The sequence below is a fragment of the Gallus gallus genome, chromosome 20 (genome assembly GCF_016699485.2).
Source record: "Gallus gallus isolate bGalGal1 chromosome 20, bGalGal1.mat.broiler.GRCg7b, whole genome shotgun sequence".
Lineage (NCBI taxonomy): Eukaryota > Metazoa > Chordata > Aves > Galliformes > Phasianidae > Gallus > Gallus gallus.
In genome coordinates, this window is record NC_052551.1 from 5,881,516 (window position 1) to 5,893,777 (window position 12,262).

General features: G+C 50.9%; 1 protein-coding gene across 1 annotated transcript; it reads right to left on the minus strand.

Annotated features, from left to right (window-relative positions):
- Positions 1 to 39: 39 nt before the first annotated feature.
- OCSTAMP (osteoclast stimulatory transmembrane protein) lies at positions 40 to 11,604 on the minus strand. The gene is made up of 3 exons (XM_015296720.4): positions 8,974 to 11,604; positions 6,742 to 7,771; positions 40 to 5,195 (listed from the first exon to the last, which is right to left on the minus strand). Exons 1-3 carry the CDS (start codon positions 9,015 to 9,017, stop codon positions 4,893 to 4,895), a joined length of 1,377 nt encoding a protein of 458 aa, XP_015152206.2. The 5' UTR covers positions 9,018 to 11,604; the 3' UTR covers positions 40 to 4,892.
- Positions 11,605 to 12,262: the final 658 nt, after the last annotated feature.

Genomic DNA, 12,262 nt, shown 5'->3' on the forward strand with positions numbered 1-12,262 from the left:
TAGCATATTTTGTAGACACTGCTGGGAAAAAAATGATCCTCTCAGCCACCTTTGTCAAAAACACCTCTCCATTCTCTGGTACTTCACAATGTGTATAAATCACACCCATAAAACTTCTGCTGTTACAGCTGGGCCACCGAGGCTGAGCCAGCACCAGCGCCGGTGGAAGTAGAGAAGATGCAAAACAAAAAGGTCACAAATGGGAGGTCTTGGGGCTGGATTATGAAATTTTAGGCTGCAGAGGTCTTCAAGCCCAACCCATGGCCCCAAACCCAACCCATGGCCGGAAACTCAACCCATGGCCCCAAACCCAACCCATGGCCCCAAACCAACCCATGGCCGGAAACTCAACCCATGGCCCCAAACCCAACCCATGGCCCCAAACCCAACCCATGGCCAGAAAGCCAACCCATGGCCCCAAACCCAACCCATTGCAGCAGTGTCACTCAGCACAACACTGACCCCAGCTCTGTGGCATTGCGGTCACATGGCAGCAGTGTTTCCCTCCATGACAACAGGGAAGTTAGTTTTACTCCCAGACCCATTTGCAGGACTGTAGGGCTTCTGTGGACACAGAAGTACATCTTGCTACCTGTTCCAACTGGGAGGAGTAATTGAAGATTGGAGCAGCCTTACAGCTAGAAAACATATGCAAAGGTGATACTTTTTCCACTCTCCATTTGCACACTGAAATCATCTCTGGCAATGACTTCATTTCCTCTGCTGACTACCTACAAAGAAACCTACAAAGAGCATGGGCAACCCCTGGGCCACCCTGGCTGTGAGCACTCATCTGTAGGGACTGCCACTGCTTCTTCCTCCTTTCCTTCTGCTCCTGTGGGCTGAAGGCTTGTTATGAGGCACTTGTTATGGAAATTCACAGTTGTGAAATGTGAAGCATTGAGTCAGAGTGAAACGTCACACAATCTTCAGTTCAAAAGAACCAAAATGGGGAAAACTGTGGTGCACTGCGAACCGCTTGTGGAATCCCTGCAGCTGTCTCGTGTCTTCAGCTCATTTCAGTGCATTTTGGTTCCTCCTTAGGGGGGTGGGAGGGAGGGAGCGGGGTAAGGGGGAAGATCTCTAAAGGCTCTTGCCCAAAAGAATGGTTTTCTGAAAGTTCCCAATTCACAGCACATCTGACTGTTATTCACAGTCAGCAGCTGGGGTCACTGCAGGAGCAACAGCTGCAGTCCTTGGTCATTGGTTGCTGGTCCTGGTAGTCAAGGACCGCTGTGCGCAGAGTAGGAGAGGGAGCAGAGCCAGAACACCGGGCTGGTCCCTGGGTCCAGGCTTTCCCAGGACAGTGCAGGGAGAGAAGGAGAGGAGGAGGAATCCTACCTACCTGTATGGCTTGGAGTGCTCACGCCATGCTTTGAGCAGCTGTCATGACACTGGGGACAGTTCTGCCCCTGCTACTTGGGCTCGGTGTGGCACAGCAAGCCATACGCCGTGCAGTGGAATAGCTTTCATTTGCCTTTATGTTTATTCATATTCCCTTTTCTAAATCTTGGGGTTATATAACCATTACTTCTTCATTTCATTTACTGCGCAAATGCTGTAGATGGGATAACAGCAATAAAAACAGAGCTTCTCTGCTCTGCTGGATGTAGGTCTGTGGCTCTGAGTGAAATCTTTCCCAGTGCACTTCCTCGGCTGAACAGTTTACATTTGCTCCTCAGTGTATGAGGGCCATTCATCCCCCTGGGCAGCCAGCAATAAGCAGGAACATAGCATGTATTTTGCTTATACTTCCACCTGTACGGGATGAAAAATCCACAAAAATTCACCACAAAACCCAAGGGTAACCAGGGGCTTCAGGGCACAGCCTATCCCATGCCCGAGGACCTCCCAACCCCCTGGTGCAACTGAGCTGGTAAAGAGCAATCCATGGGCCTTTATTTAGGTTAGAAAGAAATTCCAAGCCTCTCCAATTGCAAGGGAGGAAACAGGTGAACATGTCCTACTGTGGCATCAGCAAGTATATGGGCTGGTGTTGGCATTAACGAGTGATGGGGGAGTTGAAAATGCCTGACCCTTCCTCAAGGTAGTTAAGGCTCCCCTCCACCTGCAGCAGTCAGTGATAGATAACAGGTATCATAATGACTTTCCTTCCTACATTCAATAAAAACCCTTCTGACACCAATGTGATGACAATTCATGGCTCTCATGGTGTAACATGTCACATTTATTGTTTCCTCCCTAATGAACCAGCCCCAGCACTGCCATGACAGGACTCACTGATCACCTACTCTCCAATGTTTCTCCAAAGCCCAAACTCTTCCCTTGCTTTCATCACTGAAACCACGGAAATTGGTGTAATGTGTGCAAAAAATTCATACAAATCTCTTTTTAATCCCCGAAGACCCACCTGCAAAATGGCAGTGGCAGCACACTGCTTCAGGCACAGGTTTATGACAGCTGTGGTGCTGGAGGCATAGGCAGAATGGCAGTACCTGACACTGATCATTATCCTTTCAAGCTGATTGCAATTACCCTAATCAAGGCTTCTTTGATACTGAACTTTGGTGTTTAAAGGTACAAACTTTCCAAAATCAGTAGTTAAAATTTAGGAGGAGCTGAAGGAAAATGGAAAAGAGAGAACCACTCTGAACTGAGGTTAGCTTGTTCTAGCAAAGAGGAAGAATTTTCAGGTTGAAAATGGATGTTTCAGGGTCTCCTCCCACGCTGCTCAAATGCCCTGGGAGTGGGGCACTGCCAGTGTGAAGGATGCAGTGGGAACCTGGGGTGGGACTCAGTCCTCTTAGTCCAGATCTGTGGTCTTCTCTGCTCCAATCCTCTGAGCCTGGGGGACCCATCTCTGAGCAAAGCCACGTTGATGACCCAACACTGCCCTGACTATTCCAGCCTCCTCTCCCCATCCCCCATATCTCCCTGTATCACCTTCTGCATGCCCCGGCAGAGCTCCTCGTGGCTCCAGGGGATGATGAGTGGGACAGGCCCTGAACACTGGATTCCCAAAATGCTACCAGCCAACATTTTAGCAGTTTCTTAAAGGGCATTAAAAGATTGCTACACATCTCTTGCCAAACAGACAAGTCCTTCCAAGGAAAGCTGTTTTAGATGTGTTCACTGGAAAGCACTGTGCTTCTGGGATGGTTTGTGACTGAAGGGTTTCCCTGCTCTCCTCACAGCTCCTTAACCCCTGGCTCCAGGTAATTCTGGCTACTCAATTGGCAAATGGGAATCTTTTTGCTTTCCCCAAACAGAAGATCACAGAGCATTTACATGACATGGCACAGCTGCCCAGGGAGGTGGTGGGGTCACCATCCCTGGAGGTGTTCAAGAGTTGTGAGGATGTGGCACTGAAGAACGTGGTCAGTGGGCATGGTGGGATGGGTTAAGGTTGGACTTGGTGACCTTAGAGGTCCTTCCAACCTCAACAACTCTATAATTCTATGGCAAAGCAGCCTAGCTGCTGCAGAGGGAGGAAGGTGCTAGTATTAATCACCCTAACTGCAGGGAATTAAGAAACCTGGGGAGATAAATGTACTGGGGTTTTGTTAGATAGATGCTCAAAAAATAATCCAGATCTACTTTGTTTCAAGCTTCTCAGAAGCTGATAGAACTTTGTGCATCTGCAGCTGCCACTTCACTTCTGTAATTTAATCTCTTTGAGGTGCATTATGCCAAATAATTATCTTAATGAAGACTCTAATGGGAGAAGAGAGGGAAATAATAGGCGTGCTTTGAAGAAATGAAGCTGTGAAGTTGCTTTGTTTTGAAGCTGGCACTGGTTTAGCTCCCTCTCCTCCTGGCTCTCGTCCTTATCCAGGTTCTGATCTGCCTCTTTCAAAAGATACGCTTCAGTGATGGATTTTTGCATATTACTTACAATATCACCATTTCTGAGTTTGAAGCAACCCAGCACATAAAAGTAGCTATTGCTTTAGCAACGCCCGGCCTTCCACGTCCTGCCCCGTTCTGCTCCCTGCAGAGCGCTGGCTCCAATGTCAGGTTTCACTCCACCACTTCTATATCCTCCTGGATATTGGCCTGAGCTGACCTTATCTTGGCTGCCCTCCTCCTCTTCTGTAGTCCTCCAGCTGCTCTATCTGTTATTCTGGAGAGCCCTGGTGAAGAGGTTTCAGCAAGTCCTCACGCACTGATCCCTACTCCCTCCCATGCCCAGGAGGTGCTTCTCATGGCTATATGGTCTTGAATTTATTTCAGCAGGTTAAACAACACTTCATATCATAAATAATACATACTGTAAATAACAACTAAATAGTATTAAATTAATTAATACTCCTGGAGATTTTCAAGAAAAGTGTAGGTGTAGATGTGGCACTGAGTGACGTGGTGTGCAGCAGTCACAGGCATGGGCTGATGGTTGGACTGGATGCTCTTTGTGGTCTTTCCAGCCTTAATGATTCCGTGATTCTATAATTGATTTTGCTTGCTGACTGTAGGGATCACTTCAGGGGGAAAGGAAGTGGTTGGATGAGATGATCTCGTAAGTCTTTTCTTTCCAACCTTAACGATTACTTGAATCGATGAAGGGTGCACTTCCTCCAGCAGTGGCGGGGGAGGTGAAGGAGCACTTCCTCCACCCATCTCCCATGCACACTTAGCCTTGCGTAATGCTGCTGACACCCTTACAGTCACAGGAGCTATTTTGGGTTCCTTTTTCCAACATTCCTGGATAAGTTCTAGATTGAATTAAGAGAAGAAAGTGAACGTAGCTCATGTTTTCCTCAGATTAATGCAAAATGTCATCTTTGGCCTTTTTCTTTATTTGGCAAATACTGCTCCCGGACTCCAACCACTTCTCTGACTCTGGAGAGTGAATTCTGTGATCCCTTTGCACACCCAGTTATTGCCACAAGGTCTTTGTCATTCCCTGCACGTCCAAAAATTCCCTTCATTTCTCAGCTGCATTGTGTTTCCCTGTGCTGCCGGGACAGCTTGCCGTAGAGGTAATGTGCCCTCTCGTCCTCCCGGCTCTCAAAGAAGGAAGCAGCAATTTTCCTGCACAGGCGGCGTGCGTAGGTTTCCAGAAACATGGTGGCATAGATAATGCAGAAGAGCAGCCCCACAACCAGCAGCACGGAGGGGTTGGGAGGTACCGGGGGGCTGATGCTGCAGCTGGCAGAGCTGAAGGTCAGGGCGCGGTGGTAGCTCCTATTAATGTCCCTCACGGGAAATGGGATTTTCAAGAAGTCTATTCCAGCCTGAAATAAAGAGAGTAATAAGAGGTTAAATGAGGCGTGAGCCTGGAGGTGTGTATCGCTGGTACAGCTTGTTTGGGTGTGCTGAGATGGGGATATTGAAGCACAAATACGCTTCAGGCAGGTGGTGCAGATGCTGAGCCCTTGGCATGATGGGATCCAGTCCTGGCATCATCATCTGCTGCTGCAGGATTCACAATGAGACAGAGCACAGAGAGCAGCAGGGGCTGCATGTTTTAATAGAAAGATTTGTTTCTAAGCCCTTATTGCTTCACTATAAGCACTTATCTGAGCTAGGAACTGCACAGGCCGGGGCAGGAGGAAGATGGCAAGGTAGAATAGGGAAGTTAAAAAGCAGAATGAGAATTAGAATCATAGAATCATAGGAACATTAAGGTTGGAAAGGACCTCAAAGATCACCTACTTCAACCATCCACCTACCACCAAAACTGCCCACTAAACCACATCCCTCAGTGCCATATCCTCATGACTCCTGAACACCGCAGGCATGGTGACCCCACCACTTCCCTGGGCAGTCTGTGCCAATGCATCACCACTCTTTCTGAGAATAAATTCTTCCTAAGTTCCAACCTGAACCTCCCCTGGCACAACTTAAAGCCATCACCTCTCATCCTATTGCTCTTTCATGTGAGCAGAGGCCGACCCCCACCTCACACAACCTCCTTCAGGGAGTTGCAGACAGCAATGAGGTCTCCCCTGAGCCTCCTCTTCTCCACACTGAACCATCCCAGTTCCCTCAGCCGCTCCCCATCGGACCCCACTGTGCTCAGACCCCTCACAGCCCCATTGCCCCTCTCTGGACACGCTCCAGGCCCCGATGTCTGTCTGGCAGTGAGGGGCCCACAGCTGAGCGCAGCACTCGAGGTGCGGCCCCACCACAGCTGAGCACAGGGGACAATCACCTCCCTGTCCTGCTGGCTGCACTGTTTCTGATACACACCAGGATGCTGTTGGCCTTCTTGGCCACCTGGGCACACTGCTGGCCGACATCGAGCCAAGCATCAACCAACACCCCAAGATTCTTTTCCTCTGCACAGCCTTCCAGCCACCCTGCCCCAAGCCTGTAGCAATGTGTGGGGTTGTTGTGACCAAAGTGCAGGACCCAACACTTGGTCTTGTTGAACTCCATCCCATTGGCCTCAGCCCAGCAATCAGCCTGCCCAGGTCCCTTTGTGGGGCCTCCAGGTGGATCAGCACTTCCTCCCACCTTGGTGCCACCTGCACCACTTTACTGAAGGTACACTCAATTCCCTCATCCAGATCATCAATAAAGATATTAAACAGGGCCAGCTACTATACCAGCCTTTGGGAAACCCCACTCATGACTGGTCACCAGCTGGATTCAAGAGGATATTAAAATAGATTGAAACTGGGAGGCTTGTAAAATAGGACACTGGGTGACACAAAGGCAGCGGACAGGGCTTTCCGCAAGGATCTCCGTCCTCCCTGCTGCACACTGAGCAGCATCGCAGCCCAGGGCAGCGCATTAAAGAATCCAACCCATCTGCATGCCCCGAGCAGCACTCACCTGGTATTTGATGCTGAGCGTGACGGGCACTGTGGAGAGCTGAGCCATCCTCCTCACCGCCACATCCGCTACGCCAAAGACGAGGTGCTCCAAGGCCACCATCACCAGCACCAGCAGCAGGGCCACCGAGAGGCGCAGCGCCTGCGCCAGGCACAGCATCAGCTCCTCGCGGGACAGCCGGAGGCCCGTGGGGCGGATGAGGCGTGGGGCTGAGCCCACCAACAAGTGGGAGGCTCCTTTGTCCTCAGCCAAACGCCGCAGCTTCTTGGTGATGTAAACGTTGTCGAAGCAGAGGTTGGTGAGGTAATTCTTCAAGTACCAAATGGACTCAAAGCAGAGGTAGAGCACGGAGAAGGCAGCGACCAGTTTGTTGCCTGCTCGCACGCAATCTTTGACCAGCACCTCGACAGCCAAAAAATCCTTCCTGGCTTTCTCACCAGCGAGGTGCACCTGGTTAATCAAGGAGCTGTTCTTCACCAGTGAGAACTGAATGTGTCCATCCATGGGCTTCCAAATAAGGTAATTCTGTAATTCATGCTCCAGCTTCCAGAAAGTGTTCCCCAGCAGATCCGTGGAGTTCAAAAGGCTCTCAGAGGAATTCTTGGAGATGCACAGGATGACCTTCAGTAAGGTCTTGATGTTGCTGATGATGTTGGGGGTGATGTTAACCACCACTATCATGATGCAGGTCGACAAGAGGAGCTTCCGGCCCTGCTTGGTGCCCAGCGTTGGCATGGCGATACTGAAGGCACAGCGCACAGGGTGCACCAAGAACAGGGCGAGGAGGAGGAGCAGGCTGAAGGTGACGGCCATCGCGACGGAGACGTGCCAGGGGTACTCCAGGGATGCAAGGAGCCAGTTGTAGAAGAGGCCTCCGAGCAGCACAGTGATGCAGGAGCACTGCAGAAATAGGGCCCACAGCTCCCGGCTGTCTGCTGGGACTGGTTTGGAGTATATGGACCATTGCTCTGACATGATCCTGTGCACCTTTGAGAACAGGGAGTCTTCACAATAGGCGTTGTCACGCACTCTGTGCAAAGAACAAGCACTATGGTTTTAGTGAGGGAAATACAGAAATGCACTAATTTGGGGAATTTGTAACATCTCTCTCTGGTCTGGCTCTTTGCCTCTTTGATACCTGAGTTGCTGGCACTGGGGTCTTCCCTGCAACCATGCAGGCCAGGAAAGTTCAAAGCATTTGTTGAAATCGCTGTCTACAACTCTCTGAAAGGAGGTTGTGACCAGGTGGGGGTCAGCCTCTGCTCCCCAGTAACAGCAACGGGACGAGAGGTGGTGGCTTTAAGTTGCATGAGGGGAAGTTCAGGTTCAATATCAGGAAGCATTTATTCTCTGCAAGAGTGGTGCTGCAGTGGCACAGCTGCCCAGGGAGGTGGTGGAGTCACCGTCCCTGGAGGTGTTCAAGAACCGTGGAGATGTCGCAATAGACTTGGCTATTGGGCATGGTGGGGTGGGCTGGGGTTGGTCCTGGGGATCTGAGGTCTTTTCCAACCTCAATGATTCCATGATTCTATGAAAGATCAAATACCAGTTATGAGCAACTCCTCCTCCTCTCATAGCAGTAGAGGAAAGCATTGTATTACTCTATAAAAATCATAATGTCATTCAGAGCAGGCTGAACCCTTTAGCTGTGTTTAAGAGTAGGTTTGGTGGCTTCTTAGAAAAGGGAGAAGGGAACAAAGGACTCCTGGCTGCTCTGGAAATTGTTAGCTGGCTCAATAATTAAGGTGCTTAATGGATCAGAGGAGCTGGAGCAGGAGCTTCTACCTCCCTGCTTCTTAATAGGAGACCAAAAAACTCAGCAAATCTATGGGTGACAAATACAGAACTGCTCAGAGAAAACACTGTTTCACACAGATGCTTCAGTGCCAGAGGAAATCTCCAAGGTTAAGAATTTGGCTACTGCAGGCAGGATGAAATGTCCCAGGGAGCTATTTAAATGCCTAATGGAAACAAATGTTTGGGAAGAAGTACTGTTTCTCAGGCCTCTGATATGGAATGACTCTCTAGAGAGCAGAAAACCTGGGGGGGAGAAGGATTCTCCCACTGCAGCTTTCAGTCCCCTCCCCAGGATGAGACCAGCCAGGAGAGCCCATCTGCCCCAGTAACCCCAGAGTGGGAATTGTGCCTGGCTAATCCATTTACCTGATGTTTGCCAGTGGAAAGGCAGCTCAAAGCTATTGGGACAAAAGGACTGAAGCAGGTGTTACGTACCTGAAAAACGAGATGTGTCCCAGTCCTGTCCGTAGGCTCCCCATGTTCCGGTGCCCTGTTACTCCCACTGAGGATACTGGAGGCAGCTGCTGGGACACCCACAGGAAGACACCAAAGCTGTCAGCACCAGGCAGCCAGAACTCAAAAAATGGGCTTCATAAGGTAATTTGGGTCAACAGATGCTGTAGATTCCTGTTGTGAGTAGACAAAGTTGGTATGTGGAGCCCGGGAGCGACCCTGCTGTCAGACTCCCTTGGGTCTTGCTGAAGGTGCAGAGGCTTGGTGCGATGACACGTTGCTGGGAGAAATGAGTCAGCACCATATGGAGTGAGTCAGTATTATATGGAAAGACTGGGGGGAACAAGGATCACATGGGAGATGGGGCGTCACCGTCCTGAATTGGGAAATGAGCTGTCTCATCCTAGCAGTAGGGTGAGCACTTAGAGAGAAGGAGGTTTTCCTCTGGTGGGCATCAGTCATGCCCCAAAGGCACTGCTGGGCCTGGAAGGCTCCAACAAATGCTCTGGTCACTGTTGGTCAGTTCTGGCAGGCTGCATCTCCCTGCTGAAACCGTGAACGCATATGCTGGGCTCACAGTGCTTAAAGGGTGACTGCCCAACAGCTCTCACTTCTGTACCCCTTCCTTGGTGGAATCTGGCTTCTTCATCCTACCTAACTCAAAAAGGTTTGCAGTTTGCAGAAGCCTGATTTGAGCTTTTTGCTGGGACCAGCAGCCTCATGTGGGAGCTGTAGATGAGCATCTTCTGGGGCCATGGCCATGCACAACTGGATCTGGGCATCTTGTGGTCCTAGCAAAAGAAGACCTGCACCTTTCCCAATTCCCTATGGCCAACAAATCCACTGCAAAGAATCCTGCAGCAGCCTGGGGTTCCCGAAGCTCCAGCCTCCAAACCTCGGGAGGAACAGCCACGATGGCTGCTCCAAGACATGTTTCCAGATTAGAGGGGGGAAGATGTATCTCCTCCTCCAGCCACAAAAACCAAGATACCGTCTACAAGAACTGTGCACAAATCCTGCCTTCCTCCACTCACAGAGCACAGGGAAGGTCGCGTAGTCTTCCCTGGCTCCTCCAAACCTGTGCTGGGGCCTCCCCAAGTGATGCTGCTGCCTCCAGCCCTCCCGCCGGTGGGAACCTGGGGCTCCCAGCCAGTTCCCATGCTCCCTACAGCGAGAGAGGGCGAAGGGCTGGGGCTCAGCTGGGACACAGCTCCTTCCCCAGGGATGTGGCCGGTTCCCCACAGTGGTGCGGCCATTGGAGGATGAGCAATGCTGAGCGTGAGCCTATCTTTGTCTGTTCTCTCATCCATTCCTGCATGGCACAGCCGAGGCGTTCACAGCGCCCAGGGACCTGGGCAGAGAGCTGAGTGAGGTACTCTGAGTGGCTTCAGCCTTCAAGAGAAGCATAGAATGGTTTGAGTTGGAAGGGACTCTCAAAGGCCATCTGGTCAAACCCCCCTGCAGTGCACGGGGACACCTGCAGCTCCATCAGGAGCTCAGAGCCCTATCCAACCTGACCTTGGATGTCTCCATGGCATCCACCACCTCTCTGGGTAGCCTGTACCAGTGCCTCACTGCTCTTATGGTGAAGAACTTTTTCTTATATCCAATCTCAGTCTCACCTCTTGTAGTTTGAAACCATCTTCCCTTGTCCTGTCAAGAGGCAGGCACCAGGGAAAGTGCTTTAGTTCAGAGCATCAGCAGCAATTGCTTGCACTGGCCATGACTTAGGGGGTGATATCACTTTGCAGTTTATAAAGGAGTGTGGCAAAAGGCAAAACTCATCAGGTTCATAGTGGCTGCCCCAAGACTCGTCTTTCCCACTGTAACCCAGAGCTAGCTGATGATAGCACTTGGGACCCCTTCCAGGGTGAGCAGGTAGCTTACTGGAGCAGGAGGAAATTATCAATAGACCATTTAGAACCAAAAAAGAAACCAGAGACCACCAAGACAAGAAGTAAATAGACGGATGATTAAGAAGCACGAGGAGCAGAGCAATGTGTCCTCTGAGTGTGCTGCGGAGGGGAGCTGCAGGCTGTGGGGATGCTGCATCCGAGCGGTGGTTCTGGGCAGCGCCGAGGGGTTGTAGGTACGGCCAAACCTGGCTGGAAACCTCCCAAGGCTCCACAGCATTCCCTATATGCTGGACTACGTGGGTGGGGGTAAAAGGATACACGCCCTGCGCTGATGGTTTGTCAGTGAGCCATTTTCACTGCCTGGTACTTCCCAGCACGCAGTGAACAGGTTTGCTTTGTATAAGAACAAGACAAAACCAACCGAACAAACAGATAAAACAAAGATATATGCGAGTGACGGAGTACGTGCGTTTACCCGCAGGCTGGGCGCAGGACGAGGCAGGATCCGGCATCTCTGCGAAGCAACTGTGACATCTGGCGGTCGGACTGCTCCGCTGCTTCTGTCTGCGTGCATCTGAGCGCATGAACGATGGGTGGCGGCGGATGGGTGACTTGTTACGGGAAACAGAAGTGGAGGAGAAATGGGATGTTTTCAGTACTGAAATTAGTGCATCGCGTTGGAATTGCTTCCCTGAAAGAGTGGTGATGCATCGGCACAGGCTGCCCAGGGGGCGGGGGAGTCACCATCCGTGGGGGCGTTAAGGAAAGGGGAGGTGCAGCACTGATGGACGCAGGCAGTGGGCACTACCGGGGGTGTGTGGGTGGTTGGGCTGGGTGATCTTAGAGCTGTTTAGTGATGCAGCGGTTCTATGGTGGCAGCTGGCTGTGCACGGCCCCATCGCCGCTGCGGGGCCCCGAGGAGGACCTCTGTGTGAACAGTTCACAGAGCGGCTCCAATGCATCTGGGTTAAAAGACACGACACAACACTTCCCTACTGTAAATAAACCAGAACGAGTTTCCTGCGAGTGTCTCAGGAGAACATGTGGATGTTCATCCCGGATCGGATGGGGAACATCAAAGGAGCGGAGCAGAGATATTCTGGATGCTGAATTTCAATGCACAAGTGAGGCATTTCCTGTTTAATTAAGATTCACAGGCGGGCTGCTAATGTGAATGGCTTTGGTGGCGGCTGCTGAATGTCGACATTCTTAGAGAAATGGTGTGCAGGCAAAGGCCTCTGAAACAGCAGGGCTGAAGCTACAGCAGGCTGATACAGCACTAGAAATGCCCTCTCCTGGGATTTTTCATATCTCCGGTCATACCACAGAACCCTCAACAACAACCGGGTTGACTTACCTTAAAAACAGAGAGCTTCTTGCAGTGAATTTTAGCACTAGCAATGGGCCAGCGATGC

What these genes read in the sequence shown, in the direction of transcription:
- OCSTAMP (XM_015296720.4), bottom strand. Translation starts at nt 9,017, where the DNA reads ATGGGGAGCCTACGGACAGGACTGGGACACATCTCGTTTTTCAG. An exon ending in GGACACATCTCGTTTTTCAG is followed by an intron (nt 7,772 to 8,973) that starts GTACGTAACACC and finishes TTCTTTGCACAG; the next exon opens with AGTGCGTGACAACGCCTATT. An exon ending in CGCTCAGCATCAAATACCAG is followed by an intron (nt 5,196 to 6,741) that starts GTGAGTGCTGCT and finishes TCTTTATTTCAG; the next exon opens with GCTGGAATAGACTTCTTGAA.